Source organism: Lissotriton vulgaris, chromosome 1_1 (genome assembly GCF_964263255.1).
Source record: "Lissotriton vulgaris chromosome 1_1, aLisVul1.2, whole genome shotgun sequence".
NCBI classification, from domain to species: domain Eukaryota; kingdom Metazoa; phylum Chordata; class Amphibia; order Caudata; family Salamandridae; genus Lissotriton; species Lissotriton vulgaris.
The window spans coordinates 329390801-329408200 of NC_141685.1; the positions used below are offsets into that span (position 1 = coordinate 329390801).

General features: G+C 44.5%; 1 protein-coding gene and 1 long non-coding RNA gene across 2 annotated transcripts in view; one reads left to right on the forward strand and one right to left on the reverse strand.

Moving 5' to 3' along the window:
- LOC147747130 (cytochrome P450 4B1-like) overlaps positions 1 to 17400 on the forward strand; it is a 156693-nt gene that overhangs the window by 100255 nt on the left and 39038 nt on the right. The window contains exon 9 of the mRNA XM_086952388.1: positions 11658 to 11791. Within this exon, the coding sequence (XP_086808514.1) occupies positions 11658 to 11791 (134 nt within the window). The remainder of the gene's footprint in view (positions 1 to 11657; positions 11792 to 17400) is intronic.
- LOC147747131 (uncharacterized) overlaps positions 1 to 17400 on the reverse strand; it is a 121600-nt gene that overhangs the window by 92698 nt on the left and 11502 nt on the right. The window lies entirely within an intron of this gene.

The following is a 17400-nucleotide window of genomic DNA, read 5'->3' on the forward strand; positions in this document are numbered from 1 at the left end:
ACTATGGAGTTATGGTTCTCTGACTGGTGGCCGGTGGACCTCGGGGAGGCACCTAGTCCAAAAAAACAGGCAAGGAACCTGGGAATCATGATCGATAACAAGCTTTTGCTGGAAGAGCATGTGAAATCAGTCTCTGGCACTTGCTTTGGTATTATGCGTATACTGAGGAAGATCCCTTTAGAGGCCAGAAAGACCTTAGTACAGGCACTACTAGTCAGTAGATTAGACTAAGGTAATTTACTACTAGAAGGAATCGGGGAGGATCTCGTATCTAGGCTACACTTAGTGCAAAACAAAGCGGCACGAATGGTCCTGAGCAAACCAGTGAGTACTCCGTCACAACCTGTCTTGCAACTTCTGCACTGGCTGCCCATGAGGAAGAGAGCAGTGTTTAATCTCTTGATGACTGTGTTTAAAGCTCTGCAGGGGACGGGCCTGGTGTATCTAAGTCAGAAGTTAACTCCTTATATCCCGGCACGCTTACTCAGATCTAGCAACCAGAATTTGCTTTGTCCCTGCAAAATTAGGAAAGCCAAAATGGGAGGGCGTGAATTCTCTCACCTAGCCCCTCTCCGTTGGAACCAACTGCCGGATGAGATACAAGCTTGCACAACTTTGGTGCAGTTCAAGAAGCCGCTAAAAAACCAGTCTCTTTTAACCGCAACTCTGTCATAGCTACCAGAACTTCGCAGCCAAAGGCGCCGAGAGATCCCTGATGGGATGATTCGTTGCGCGCTACAAATCCTAATAATAATAATAATACTTAGGTCATACCATAAGCAGTAAAGGTACTGATCTCAAGGAAAAAATATTTCGGCTACTGCCGATGCTCCCAGTACCAAAAGCAAGGAGCTGCTATGATGGTTTTTGTGAATAAACGAGTACTGCTTTTATTTTTTTTATATTTATTCCTAGGACTGTGTACTTGCAACATCATATTTAAAAAAACTTATTTTTGTGTGGGACAAGGACAGTCAGGGTGAATGGGTGAGCTTGAAGAGTGAATTGGCATGTGTATCTGCAATGGCACCATTCGACACCTAAGGCCCTATTTAGAGTTTGGCGGATAAGATACTCCATTCAGATGTGAAAGATATTCATGTCTCCAAATTTCAAGGGCCCCAGCCTATAATGCACTTGTAGTATGCCAGACGGGACATTCCCCATGCTTGTGTTAATATGGAAAAAGTTGATGCTGATATGAAAAATTATACATTCATTTATGTGAATGAAATTGTGTCTTTATTTAACAAACGTGCCCGTTGAGAACTCCACATCAACTCGGACTCACAAAAACATTAGCAAACAAGCACTGAGGCCTAGGTCCGAGATTATTGATTGATAGGTCACAGGTGGGGTGGCTTGTGGCCGGCAGACAAATATATTGACAGGAAACCTTATATCAATCCCACAGATAGGTGCAGCGACACTACAACAGACTAGGGAGATTAAATAAAGCACACACAACCGAGAGAGTACGCGCGATCTCAAAACACCATAAAGTCAGAAGCCACATAAGTTAGGAACATATAGAAAATCTGAACACAGCAGACAAAGTAATCAAATGCTCCCTATGCTGGACATTTGGACACATTACCCACTGGCTGCATTGTGGCCATATAAGGTTGAGGCCAACCTGTATTACCCATTAGGCAATTAATTTATGACTCTTAAGACAGCAACTCACATTCCTCACCATACAAGGACCCGGAAACATTAGTACTTACGATGAACTGTATATAAGGAAGTCTCAGATAGATTGTAAATTGAGACAGTCCTCAGACCATGCGCCTGTAACTGTTGTCCCAGCCGATATATTAAACAAACTTTTCCTGTTTTGAAAAACACCCCTTAGCTTGTATTTTTGCAAGGTATTTCATGTTCAAGTAACATTTGCAATGGAGTATTCTATCTGCCAAACTCCAAATAGAGTTCTAAGTGTGACTCTGTAATAGTCACAGATGCCAGTAAAGTTGGCATCAGTGGAGTATTGACGTAAGCAAAACTTGTGACACTGGCGACCATTGCATTTTCTTCGTTCTTGTTAAAGGAGGCAGAAGAAAGATACTTAGCCATTGAAAAAGAAGCCATGCTAATAGGGTGTTAATTATTTGTGGCAATACAAAATGGCAGTTTCGTTCATTGTAAGGAAAGATCACAGTCCATTGGTAAATCTGTTCTCAATGAAGAGGTGTACCAAGGCTACACTACACATCACCAAATGGCAATAATAGCTTTTGGAGTTCAGCTTCAAAATAGAGTATTTTCCAGATACCAACAATGTCTTGGTTATTTGTCTTTCTCACATGCCGATTCAGGAAGACGCTATGCAAACAAATGATGGACGGAATGCTGAATAAATCATACATACAACCCCAGTCAAGATATCCGGGTTAAATCCATTGTTCTTTTGCTCACCATGCCACCCAAGTTCAGAGCCAGACATATACAAATCAGTCTTGACCCTGTGCCTAATGGGAACAGTCCAGACCGAACTGCCAAGCCAGGTACTCCCTGGGCTGGAAACACATTGGGAACGTTTTATTCTAACACTAGCAGCCCGTCCCGACGTTGTCCGGGTAGGAATTGCTGCCGGCCAGTAGAATATTGTTTTGTAGGATTTCGTTTTGATAGCATTTCTTATCTGTGACAGGCCTGTGAAACGCTCCGATTCACAGTGCACTGCTGATGCACTTAAGAGTGCACGTTCAGTAGTGTGTGAACTCGAGTTTCCCTACTTTATTTTTCCTTGCAATATTCTATAGCGCGAACTCGACAACATGGCATGAGCACAATTTACTTTACAGAAGAACACATTAATTTGTGGTAGGCACGGGGAGACAAAGCGATTTGCCTGGAATCACAGGATGTTGAGCTGATACCGAGATTCGAACGTAGCTCCCCAGCTCTAAAGTTTCCAATTCTAGAACTTGTGGCAGGAGGTGTGTCTAAAAGTGTATGTCGGTGCTGGCCTTCAATGAGAGAGACCTGTGCATTTTTCAAATCGGTGATGAAAAAATATGAGTATGTTGCTGGAGATGTGGGCCGCAGTGCCACCAATGTACTTACCGGGGGAGGGTAAACACCCATTATTCCGCAACTTTCTTTCAGCATACCATCACTCCGCATACTTTCATTACGAAAGTACCATGACTCCGCAATGCCATTATAACGCATGGCATTACATTTTATATGCTTTTACCACGCATACATTTATAACGAAATTCGTTGTTAATGCATGAATGGTAAAAGCATGTTTTTTTTAATGTTTGGATAAGGTAAGTATGGGTATAGGGGTATATGTTTTGGGGTACTGAGGTATATGTTTTGGGGTGTTTGGGTATTTTAAGGGTTCAGATATAGTTTTGGGTTATGGAGTACAGGGGTAGTTTTAGGGTTTAGGGATAGGTATGGGTTTTGGGGCACAGGGGTATTTTTAGGGTTCAGGGCTAGGTTTGGGTTTTGGGGTACAGGGGTATTTTAAGGGTTCAGGGCTAGGTTTGGGTTTTGGGGTACAGGGTTATTTTTATGGTTCAGGACTAGGTTTGGGTTTTGGGGTACAGGGGTATTTTTAGGGTTCAGGGGTAGGTTTAGGTTTTGGGATACAGGGGTATTTTAAGAGTTCAGGGCTAGGTTTGGGTTTTGGGGGATAGGGGTATTTTAAGGGTTCAGGGCTAGGTTTGGGTTTTGGGGTACAGGGGTATTTTTAGGGTTAAGATGGGTTAGTGTTGGGGGGCGTGGCCGAGCGCGGAGCGAGATGGACGCCTAGTCCGCGAGCTCCGCTCGCCACGGCATTAATCCTGTTCATATCCTGCCTTCCCCGGATTGCACAAGCTCGGGGCCGAGCTGACGCGGCGTCGGAGGTCGCGGGGATTAGCGGGCAGCAACTCTGGTGTCTGGCCGTGACCGGCAGCCCTTTCTTTGATCCTTTTTGCCTGGTGCCGTGGCGGTGTCCGACTGCTGGCTGAGGGACCGGATGCTAATGCCGACCGCGGATGCCACTCGAGGACGCGGCTTTGCGGGCCACGAAGCCCATAGCTCGGAGCTGCGGGAGGCGACACTGGACCTACCCAGACGGACGTGGTGAATAAGCGCTGCCCCAGATACGGACGCACACGCTGGAGATTCGATTCCACCGCCTAGTAAGACTGTCCCTTTGTTCTCTATGCTGTGTGTGGGTCGACTGGACGGGCTGGGGTCGCCATTTTGGAATGGGCGCAACGTTGCTGGCATTTGCGGATCTGGGGCAGACCTGTACATCGTTTTCGGACCTCGGAGACGTGGAGGTCGGCACTCCTGCGCACAGTTTGTGGATCTGTCCCTGCTACTAAGACTCTGTGCCACACAGCGCTAATACTGCCTGCGCTTCTCACGGGGCATCCTGAGACTGAGTGATCGGTGTACTGGCAAGGTGAAATGGCGGATTGCTCGTAGCAGCTGAGTGTGGCTCCAGCCCCCGTTTGGTGGATCTCATACCAGCCTTTTGACTACGTGGTGCTGTGGGGGCTACTGGCGCTGGCTGGGGAATAAGTTACACAGAGCGCGAGAGAGTTTATACTGGCTACGCAGGATGGAACCCACGGTTCGAGACCTCATTGCTGCTCTGGGCTCCCTCCGTCTTGCTTGGGTGGATGGGGCCAGAGACCTTGGACGGCGGCTAGACGCTATTACCACCCCGCCGAGGGATGAGGGCTCCGGCGATCCGGGGAAGAGTGGTGTCGTAAGCGGATCTCTACCGCGACCGAGTGCAATTGCTACGTGTCTACAGGTGGTTCCGTGGGGGGCCCTGGCTAGTGTTGGTCCCGGGTCCAACTCGACCGGCCGCGTGAATGTGACATCGGGCTTGGTGCTGCAACGCAGGCGGATTGCCTCCATGGACCTGCTCCACTACCCAGCCACCCTGCGTTGCCCCTAATGTGTCGCAATTTGAGAGATTGGCCCGGAGCCCTGTTTTTGTGCCTACATGTCTGGAAGAGTTCTCTTCTCAGCCCCTTGCTTCTGGGGTCTCTCACGGAATTGACTCTGTTCTGCCTGCCTGGTCACCCTGTTCGTCTAAGGCTGTACTCCATTGCAAACTTCCAGTGGCTACGTATTGACGGAAAGGTCAAGTTGGGACAGGGGTGAACTCTTCCTCTATATACCGCAGGACGGATGCCCGGTCACCTATTATGATGTGGACGCTTTGCTGACCTGTACTACGACGCCGCCATTGCTTGTCGACCTGTTGGTCTGTTTGTGATCGAGCCTGAGCTGCTTTGCGCGAGTGGGGAGGGGCGGGAGTCTGGTTGTGTTGACTTTCCCCCGTCTTTTCCCTTATGTGGGTATTCCTGGGGCGACAGGCACGTTAGTTGGGGGGGAGGGCCGTAGCCTCTTCGACGTGCAGGGTGGGGGGTTGGGGGGTGGGGTTCTTGGGTTTATATACTCTTACTCTATGGCCTTTTCCTGATCATGTCTTCTCTCTAAATTTCGGGTATTCGTTTTGAGGGCGACAGGCACGCTGCCAGGGGGGGGCGGGCCGTAGCCTCTGCAGGGGTGCAGGGTGGGGGGTTGGGGGCTGGGGTTCTTGTTTTGGTTTCCCTTAGTTACTATGGGCCCTTTTTCTTCTTCTTTTTCTTCTGTGTTTTCCTTCCTTCCTTCTTTTCCCTCCCTTGGATCGTTATGCTGGGTTAGCGGGGTGCCTTTCGTTGTTTTCCGCTTGTCGCGGTCCTGCGGGAGGTACTAGGGTTGTTCTATGTTCCTGAGATGGGTATTGACTGGTGTGTTACTAGTACGGTTTTCGTTTATCCTTTTGATAATCCTTAGCACCGGTGTCCTAAGTGTTTGCTGCTTAATTGCTTTGTTCTACGCAATGCCCATTCGGTACTTGTTGCTCGACTGTACAGCATTTGATCCTCTACATTCTACAAAATCATAAAAATGAACCTTAATTCCTCCTGTATCTCAGTGGTTGCACTGGTTTCAGTGTACCTAGACATACTTGCTGTTCTTATCAACGTACTACTGAGTTGCCGTATACTTGCTACTGTGCTACATATCGTAGCCGAGGCCGGCCTGTTGGTTGTAGGCCCGTAACTGTTTGCTGACTCTGCACAATAAAGGTTTAAAAAAAAAAAAAAAAGATGGGTTAGTGTTTAAGGGTGTCGGGGTATTTTAAGGAGTAAGGGTGGGTTATGATTATGGGGTGCAGGGGTATTTAAAGGGAGCATGGTGGACACCCGGAGCTGGAATGTACAGAACCTGGGAAGAAAAAACAATGAAATATTGGGTACAACACTTGCTTTTTTTTCGTAATCTCACGCCCCGCACACGCCCACACCCCCAGCACACGCCCACAGCACACGATATGAGACATGGCATGAAGGGCGGAAAGTACCACACGCCCCCAGCGTTTGTCACGCCCCCAGCACACGCCCACAGCACAATGCAGACAAGCCCACAAGGGACTACTTTGATGGTACGGTTCTTTTACCTTTTAAATGTATATGGTGGGCGTCTGCATAGCCTATGTCCTTCTGCTGCAACTGCCCTTTCCAACGCTGTATTGGGTGTTGTGATTGGTGCTGTGGTTCCTGAGATTACCCGCCTCAAAGGTTTGGGCTCTCTCTTTATTATATTAGTATAGATATAGATATAGATATAGATGTCTGAAGGATGTGCCAGTGGGTTATGAGGCAGAATTCTCTAATTGTTCCACAGACTGCCCAGGAATGAGCAGCATCAAAAGAAAAGTGAGAATGGATTTTTGGTGGTCACGAGCTGAAAGATGCGCCAAGGAAAAGTTAAGGTTTTGTATACGATGTGCATGGAGCAATAAGTCACAGACAATCAAGTTTTCATGAAAAGTAGTAGAGTTACCGGGTGATCCTTGGAAAATGTTGCCTTTAGATATTTCTGATCTCCTTGGCGTTTTGGGTGCCTCCCCTAAATATGCTCTAGTTTTGGTTCATCATTACTCTCAGTAGTTAAAACTAAAATGAATACTTGCAAAGTGATCAGATAATTATTTAGAAGTGGGACTTTTGGAGGGATCTGATCACTGGCAATGGTGTTGAGTCAAATGAAATGCAAGTCTTTGTTAACATTGGATCAGGCCTTTCCACATACCAGTTTAATCTCTTATAGTAGTGTAGTGTTAGAGAGGCGGAACAAGGTTTTCCGGGAAGGTCTACAATTCGATTTGAGGGCTAGTCAGAATTAGTGGAAATGTTTGGAGGACATGCTGTGAGCATACTACACTACACCATAGGAGAATGGGGAGACATCCCCATTTGAGAATCTGATGTAGGTGATCAGGAACAATGCTGAGATCGTTCTGGATGGCTAAGGAAATGATGAAATGTGGAATAGAGGATGTTGTTCATAGTGAACAGGATTTTAGAGCTGACCATAATGTCCACGAGAGACTGGGTAAGATATTTATGAAATAATTTCTATCTTTTCAATTGTGCTGAAGGTAGTAAAAGTTGTAAGTTATGCAGTTAAACTGTTAGATTGTAATGTCTGGAACAAAAGCAAACTGGTGAAGTATCAAAGTGTTTGGGGTTTGGTGAATGGGCTTCGAGTGATGTCAAAAATGGAAGTGCCCTGAACATTGTGATGGAGTCTCAAAATGTTCCCACAAGTCATAGTCCTAGAATGTAGCCCAGAGCCTCCGTCTGCTTTTTGCAGGTCGGTTCTCTGTATGAAACAACAGATCCTCACAGTTATTGTGGTAACTCCCATTTCTGGACTCTTCGGACTCAAGAAGGCAACTCCTAATAAGGGCCTCTGGTGGGAATGTGTTGACCTAATGAAGAAACTAGCTGACATTGTCAGTGCAATGAAGGTGGAGCTCATTGGTGTTCCACCACCATAGACCAGTAGTATGAAGACTGAAGAGACCCATGTTCATTTCACAGTCGAAGCATCGGTTCTTTCAACTAGCTAAATAATGCCAGCTTTGAAAGTATTCTAGCTAAGTCTTTCAGAAATGAATACAACACCCAAGAAACACAGTTGCATACACATGAGGCATGCTGGTTATGTGCCCTCCTCCATTACTCCAACTTAATAAGCCTTGAGGTGGAAGCTCCCTCCCACACCTCGGTGAAAAAGGCGATGTATTCAAACAAGTGAGCCACCACCTTTTAACCATTATAGAATTGAATGGTGCAGTGTAAATCTGAAGTGTACATCCCCAGACCTGGGGCCATCTAGCCCATTGTGAATAATGACCATCCCTGTAAATCTATGTCCCTGTGTTACATTTAATTCTGCTATGATCTCAAGAGCAAACCCGATTGCATGTAGAAAAATTGAAATTACCCTTTTCAGAGAGGGGGACAAAAAGATCTCAGTCATTACTGAGTGATATATTTGATCAATTTCATACAGACATGTGTAATACTGCTGATAACTCTCCATTAGAACAGCAAGTAGAACATTTTCTTTGCAAATTGCATGAGATCAGAAACTCTTGGGAAATAAAGGAATGTTCTGCCAATCGTATGCCTCCTATGCTCAGAAGAAAGACTAGTCCTGCATAGCATTCCATTCCTCGTCTTCACTGGCGGAGCCACCATTTTCAACATTTTGAGTGTGGTGGAACTGTGGCCCTTCTAAACGCAGGTAGACATGTTACACAATAATGAGGCACGAGACAGCAGGCAGGCAGGCTACTAGGTCCCTTATTTCTAGTTGTTCACAAATTCAGATTTGGGCTCATACTCCTGTTTGCCCCTGACCTAGGATTCAGGATGATTTTAATAATTGCACATAGCTAAAATGTTTCTTTTTGACATTGCACCAGGAAGAAACTTGGCACACTGTAAAAGGGAAAAGTGCTCAAACAAGAGGCAAAATGTGCAAATCGAATGCTTAGTCTTCGATTGTGATTTTCTTGATCGCCTGAGGAACGGGCGACTCCTCCCAGTAGATAAAGTGCCACACTGCACTTCATAATAAAGGTTAACGGTGCCGTGTATATCCTTAGTGCTTCCCCGTTAGGAGGAAAAAGTCAAGAACAGCAGAAACCCTCGGGCAATCTTAAAGTTCTTGATTGAAGATTTTGATTTATGTAGATGGAAATAGGTATTCCCTCACTGTCATCTGTGCTGACAGAAGAGATGAGCAGAGACTTCCAGAAGACATTCGAAAGGAAAATGTGTCTGCAAATGATTAGAAATCAGCAACAAAGGTAGTAGCAAGCGGTCAATTAACGTGATGTAAAAGAATGGTGACACATCCATCACCTGTCAGTGCCTCCTTTATATATGATTCAAAGAGGAACTGACATGACGTGAAAAGACTTAACTCCATCTTGAACCCTGAGATTCTAGCAATAGTCTCCAGGTGACCACCATCTTGGAAGGGACCATTCATGAGGCTTGGCCGCACACCTTTCTTCCAACACATGGAAACAACCAGGCAAAGAAGACACATCTTTGCTCTAATCAAAGACCCTGTGCTCCAATCGCAGCCCTTCACTGCTATCATGCCACATACGCCTCCGACCACCACTCCGGGTGACTGCAACTGCAGGAATACCTTTGTGGTCTAAGCTGCGAGAACACCCAGCTGCATGTCAGAGTCTGGAGAGCGGTGAATGGTGCACCAGTAAGCTTCTGGTCTGTATATAACAGCCATGCCTCATCCCACATTGAAAAACTCAAAATTGTGCAGTAATTGTACACCATGCAAATACCATACCGCACAGATAATAATATGTGTGCAATTAACAGTTCAATTTCAATAAGCTTTATTCGACTATTAGTAAATAGTTCAAAACAATTACATCCGAGTATGAGAGCCAGTGTCGCAGCATATAAGGATAAAATTCCATAGATACATAACATAACAAATTTAGACCCTCCCAAGAGAATAATATAAACAAGAAATCAACATGTGCAAGTGGACCAAAAAAAAGTTAAATAGGTCAAGGGTTAATCAATATACATCGCACATGCATATTAGAGTTTTGGGTCAGATCTAACAATTCTAATCGAAATTAAACTCCTACTGGTTCTGCATTTTGTTTTAATCCATTTTTGGCAGGGGATAACATAACCCGGGCAGACGAAGAGGACTTTGGCAATGGGCTATGTTTTCTGTAAATAAAGTACTGGTCTGACTCAACAAGCCTTCGTTTGAGGTCCACTTCTGTGTAAATGATTTCACAGGAAGCTTGCCAACACTGAACTGGCAAAAAAGGTTTCCTGCAATTAACATCCAGATTATCAGGCCACATGAAATGAGGTACTCGGAGTGTAACGATTGAATAGGCAGTCTTGTAGAGCAGTGTATTGGCCCCTCATTTATTTAACCCGTTCTTTCCCGAAAGGCTGCAAGATTGACAGAAAAAGGCAAAAGACAAAATAAAGATTTTGGAAAAGACCAATGGCAATTTGTGGTTTGTGATGCTTTGTTCCTTGGAAATACTGGTTTACTGCTAAAAATACTTCAGAGACATTTTGATTCCGTCTGTGGGTCCTGTAATTTAACAATGAATAAAGGCAACCTTAAATACAAGATAATGTCAAATGGTAAAAGTGGAAGGTTAAAAACATTGTGATATGGTTGTCTAGCTCTTAGTGGTAGAAAGGGGTCCAAATTATTTTTCAAAGCAAAATACTGTATATTTAAATAACGGGGACCACAGGGATTAATAGGTCGTAAGCAGACTGAATAATGAGATACCATGGGTTACAAGCGGGTCTATTAATAGCAGCTATAATGAAGGTTCGCACCAGTACCCAATTCAAAGGATTATAACATGGCTGCCATGTTTCTCACAGTGAGGCAGTCAATCAACAAAGAAACAATTAGAAGACAAATTAAATGAGACAGGGATGTTGTTCAGACAGGGGTGTTGTGAGCAACAAACCTATTAATGAGATTTTTGCTTGTTGAAACATTCTTGCGCACTACTCTAATAAATGAGCTGCATTTACCATAATTTTAATGGGTGAACTGTCCTGGGAGATGAAACAGTGTACTCCAATCCCCCTTCTGTTTGAAAAGACTCCCTTGAGCCATTGAGCTGACAAGCTTTTGACGATGCACTTGTGCGCCTGTGAGAGGTACTGCGACCTGAAAGGTATCGTGGCAGCTTGCTTAGCAACCCCGGATAAATTATTTTTTTTATCTCTACTGATGAAGGATAATATCCAGAAACGCATGTGTCTAGAGATTGACCTCACTAACCTGCACCAACTTAGGTGAAACACTTCAGCAAAAACTCAAGTAAGCATTTAAAATGAACTGCATTTACCATAATGCTAAGGGGTGAACTGTGCTGGGAGGTGAAGTGTGCTCCCATCCCCCAACTACTCTAACATGTCGCTATTTTTATTTTATTTTTTACAAAGAAAAGACAATGCCCATATAATTGTGAATGCCACTTGGGCATAAGGTTTTTGTACTTTTTCTTTTGTCTTTAACTGTCTGTTGTTTGATGTGATGTTTAGTAAAAATGCGTAGTGTGAGCTTGTATTTTTGATTCTGAAAGAGGCGCTACACTTTATTGATCGATAACTTTGAAATTAAATATTATTTTACAGAGCTGTATTCCCATGCTCAAGTATGTCTGCAGCAGTCACACTGTGTGAGCTGGCTGTCACTGGCAAGTATACAGTGGCACTGCTCACAAATTCTTTATCTCTACCTTTTGCTTCTTGCAGGGAAGACTTAGCTCAAATGAAGTACACCACAATGTGTATTAAGGAGTGCCTTCGCTTATACCCACCTGTACCCAGGATTTCCAGACTCCTCAGCAAGCCAATCACATTTGTTGATGGACGCACTTTGCCGGAAGGTCAGTTTAATGTTGTTAAAAGTAAACTACAAACACTCATATCTGCTGGTTTCCACATCATAATAATTTGGGAAAAGCAACCATGTGTTTGCCACTTGGCCAAGCTATGCTTGCAAAGATCATCTTTAACATCCAATTATCATTTCAGTTTGAGGAATAAATGGGTGGCACTCACAGCACTCACAAGAATAGGATTAACCCTTTAGATACAATTATGTTGCAGTCACCAAACTAGAATCCATAATAGTTTTCCAAAGCTTTATTAACCAGTTTACTGCAGAGGCAATTCCGCCGCGGTGCGGGCGTTTGACGGAGTGGGCGGGGCTGGGTTGGCCAACGGTCGTGCGCAGCACCCAGCAGGTGGTGCTCGCGTCGGCCTGCACGGAAGGGGTTAAGGAACAGCACAGTATCTGCCTACAGTCCAACAGAACAGCTCCCAACTCCCCCTTCATTCTAGAGCCAGAACCTTTTAAGCAAAGACTGGCGTGAGAGTAGGATTGGAATGTAATCACAATCAATTTAATGTAACATTCATAATATATAACACATCTTTCCCCTCTAAACAACCAAACACATAGCCACCACAATGGACAAGCAACAGTACTGTAAATCCTACAAACACCCAACCACAAAAACACCAAACAAAATAACATGCGAACACTGCACAAAATCTACCAATTCATAAGGAGGCCTTTTGTCATGATTAGTTTACTTGACCTTTGAAGTGACACATTCAAACTGGCCCTCACTTCTTGAATTCACATTTGGCCACTCCTGTGACATTCCAAACGTTGCCATTATGGAAATCTGATCAGGCAGCGGGCTAGTTGTTCTGGCACAGGTAGAAATAAAAGAAGCCCTGCGCTAGCACCCAAATCCCTAGCCATCACCCAGTAAGCAACTCCTGAGGCGGAAGCCGGGAGCTTTTTATCTTTAACTACAAATAATTACTTGCTGCTCTGATTATACACTCGATTGATTTTTTAATAAACTCCACGCAAGTCTAACTAACAGTACTGTTGCCTCCAGCTTACCCGGGTCTGACGATTTAGGATCGGCCCAGGGGACGCTGATACACCACCGGGAACTGCCGCCCAATTCTTGGGAGGAAATCGGAGCGGGCAGCGGGCTAGTTGTTCTGGCACAGGTAGAAATAAAATGTACACCTCAGGGCCTCCGCGCAGTGGGCGCGCCAAAGGCCCGCCAAAAGGAAGCTCGTCTACGCCCGTCCGTGCCTGGACCGGGCCCAGGGCCTGGAACCCTGGCACAAAAACAACGGAGAAGTCATCTATCCCACCTCTGCCAAAACAGGCAAGAAAGACAGTGACCCACATATATGACCCCAATTTTCTAAAAACTATCAGGAAATCCCCTATGTCCAATTGCATTAGAGCCCAGGACATCTCGGATGCTTTCACTTACAACCATTGTGGGTTTTCATTAAATCCAAATGGAAGTATAAATACACCACATACGAACAAATGTAACAAACCCCCATCTAAAATTTACAACATGATAAGCATTAAATGCCGTTGACTCCCCAAACATCAAACAAATATGTTTGATCTCCTCCTGAACGACCAGCCAGATGCGGTCTTTCTTACGGAAACTAGGCTCCAAGAGAGCTCAGGACCAGATATAGCAGTAGCTCTACCTCCCAACTATGCTATATTAGGAGTGGACAGAATTAAAAAGATAGGGGGGGGATTGCTATAATTTTCAAAAAAAGTTTAGCTGCACCCTAGACCAAATCCCTATCACAGCTTGCGAAGCTGCCCTTTTTAAACTCACTCTCTCCCCCAATTTTATCTATTCAGGGGTGCTTATGTCTCGACCCCCAGAGCACACTGCAAATTGGATTCCTATATTAATGGAAGAAATCTCATTTCAGATTACTAGTAAGGCAAACTTCACAGTCCTAGGAGATTTAAATCTCCATCTAGAAGACTCTACCTGCAAAAACAGTATCAGACTTATCTCAGATATGGCTTCTCAAAATCTAAAGCTGGTAAATGCAGGACCAACCCACAGAGCTGGACACTTCCTGGATCCCATCTTTTCTAATTTAAATACGATCACCTGCTCACCGGCCTTACCAACCATCTGGTCCGACCACCACCAGATAAATTTCTCCCTGACTTCCCCACATGATCAGAACACATCAAACAATACAAAAAATGCAGAGAATATACAAAGAAACTAGAAGAAGTTAGATATAGACAAATTAAATACTTGTCTGGGGGCTTATAAACCATCCTTAGAGCAAAAAGTAGACCCCTTGCTAAGGCAGTACAAAGCTGGCTCATGGAAGCTGTGGATTCCTGCTCCCCACTTCAAAACTTAAAAGAACCGTTCACCATCCACCAGCACCATGGTACAATGATTCCTTAAAGCACTCAAAGATAAGCTGTAAAATCTTAGCAAGAAATTGGAGGAGAAATTATGACCATACTGCCAAATAAGCTTATAAAACAGCCCTCAGTAAATATCACAAAGAATGCCGCCTTCGAGAACTAAACCATCGCTAAAGCATCAAACTGCGCAAAAACATTATTCAACACAGTAAAAATTCTGGCAGGTTCAGACACAATAGCCAAACCTCCTAACCTGTCCGAAGCTAAGTGCGAAGAACTAGCAACCTTCTTTATAAATAAAGTGGAAGGTATCTATCAAGAAATCATCCTACAAGAATCTGAACAAAATAGCCCCACGAACCAGAACGCATCTATACCTGAGGATTGCCCCGCTCACGCGGAACAGGAACCTAGTCAAAAAACCGCGGACTGCATATTAATGGACTGGCCCATGTTAACAACGGATAGTGTAGAAGGGCTACTTAAATCTATTAAATCAGGATCACCGAAGGACTCCATCCCAGCAAACTTCCTTAAACAACTTAATCATTCAGTGATGTTAATCCTAACTCATCTATTTATTGCATCACTTAAAGAGTCTACAATTCCATCTTCCTGGAAACACGCTATGATTCACCCACTATTAAAAGAAACAAATGCAGACACATCCGATACCAAAAACTATAGACCCATTTCACTGCTTCCGATTCTATCGAAAATTTTAGAAAAATATATCCATATACACCTGACACAATATGTTGCAACTCACCAACTGCTTCACCCCTCGCAATCATGATTTAGAGCGGGTTTCTCAACAGAAACCACACTATTAGGAGTGACCAAAGCAATTTGCCAGAAATTAGACAAAGGGGAAACGGTGGCGCTCATCCTACTGGATTTGAGCGCATATTTTTGACACCATATCACACACTGTGCTAATAAACACACTAAGCAAAATAGGAATAGGTGGAGCAGCGCTCAAATGGATTCAGGCTTTTCTCTCAAACAGAACTTTTCAGGTTTTTTCCCAAAATGCCAGCTCCAAAATTCATTCTTTTACACATGGCGTACCTCAAGGATCCATCCTGAGCCAACTTCTTTTCAATCTTTACGTCAAACCTTTAGCAGAGCAGGCTGAAAAATCGGGACTCACAACTTACTCATAAGCAGACGATTCGCAAATTATGTTTCACTTACGGCACAAAATCCCAATGACACATCAACGCTCAAAACAGGACTGAATAACATCGCTACCTGGATGAAAGTAAAATTCTTAAAATTAAATGGCGAAAAAAACGGAGGTAATAATTCTAGGGAAGCAGAAACATCTATGGAGCCCACAACACTGGTCAGAAACAATAGGCAACCTCCCCGTCCCGGTATCACAGGTACGAAATCTAGGTATACTCCTTGATGATACACTGAGCATGCATGCACAATCAGTAAAAGTCGCAGCCACCTGTTTTTCCATCATTAACCACATGACTGCTAAGGCAATTCCCCTCCTGTGCTGGAGATCCTTGAAATACATTATTTCATGACGAGCTCAGCTCGTCATAAGCACACGACCAGTGTACTGCATGACGAGCTGAGCTCGTCATGAGCAGCGAAGGGGTTAAGTGGCTGAGAAAAATCTGCTGGATGCTCCCGGAGTCAACCAAAAAAAACAGTAGTCAATGCTTTATTACGTCCCGTCTTGACTACGGAAATGTCCTCTATGTGGGATCAAATAAAGCAAATCTCCACCGATTACAGATGGCCCAAAACGCGGCAATTAGACTATTATGTAAGGTACCAAAAAGAGAATCGGTTTCTGCATTCCGACGTAAATTACATTGGCTAAACGTAGGTTTTTGTTTTGGGATCAATCTATATATCAGGATAAATTCGGATTGTAATTCTAGTAATCCCGAGTAATATGTGGACGTCATCATCTTGAATTCATGGATGTTATATAAAATCGTATCTTTTTTAAGTATAAAGGGATCATAATAACAGAATTGATTGTATCTTCACGAGAGTAAGAGCATAAACGCTAAGCAAATATTCCCCACTCTAAGATGGCGCTCTAGGTTTCACAGAGGTAGTCTGTTTTCTATGCTAAGGAACGCCACTTAACGAGCGCGAGGCAGGCTGATGGTGCCGCCTGTACACGGGACGCCGAGATAGCGAGGAAGGTAAGCGCCCGTAAACGAATGTATAAAGTTGAAAACAGGTAGCAGGTTTAACGTTTTAGTAATGACACGTTTTAAATCAACAGGGAATGGGTGCGTAATGACGAGGGCGGCTGAGTGAAAAGTTGATAAATCGGCAACATAGCAGAATACTGGAGGTACTATAACTTTATGTTTAAAGTATTTTATTGAAGGAGTACACAGATAGAAAAACCATTCAAGCAATAACATTCGTGCTGTAGACTCGGGAGCTCCACTTAAAGTAGTGTCAAACACCCCGCAATTGTAATAGAAACTGTGTGAGCTCCACACCCTTATGCATAATATCACACAACACCCTGAGGTAGAAAAAAGGCTCTCCGTACACTCCCCGTTTTCTAGTAACTATTCCCCCGAACTCCCCCCCCATCCTGCCCGTCCCTCCCTCCCCAACCCCCCCCCCCCGTCCAGTGCTCCGTTCAGCAAAATATACTAATGTCCTCCATCGACCCTCCCCTCTCACTCCCCCAGGTTCAAAGGCTGCTAGGCAGTGTAGTCGATCGGTGGTGTGATTCTCAATAATCTCAAGTATCTCGGACAGGTCAATTCCCTGAACTCAGTGGCTAATAGTGCATGGAAGGGCTGCCAGAGTTCTTCAAATTGGTCCACATCCCCGGCTATCATAAGTGACAGTTTCTCCATGCCCAGGACGTGCCATAATCTGTGTAGCCAACCTGTAATGGACGGGACAGTGGTAGTGCGCCAGTGTATTAGGATGTTTTGAAGCGCTGAGCCTAATGCTATGGCAATTTGTCTGCCTCTACGTGATTTCAGCGGATACATCAATCCGTTAGGTAATCCCAAAAGGATATATGCCAGGAAGCGGGGCAACTCTACCTCAAAATGGACATCGATCTCATCAAGTACCTCCTTCCAGTAAGGAAGCAATAGGGGGCAGTCCCACAGAATGTGTGTCAGAGTGCCAAGCTGCCCACATTCCCGCCAACAGGTGTTAACAATATGCCTATTCATTTCGTGTAGCCGTTCCGGGGTATAGTACCAATAGGTAGACACCTTGGTGAAGGTTTCAGTCAGTCCTACA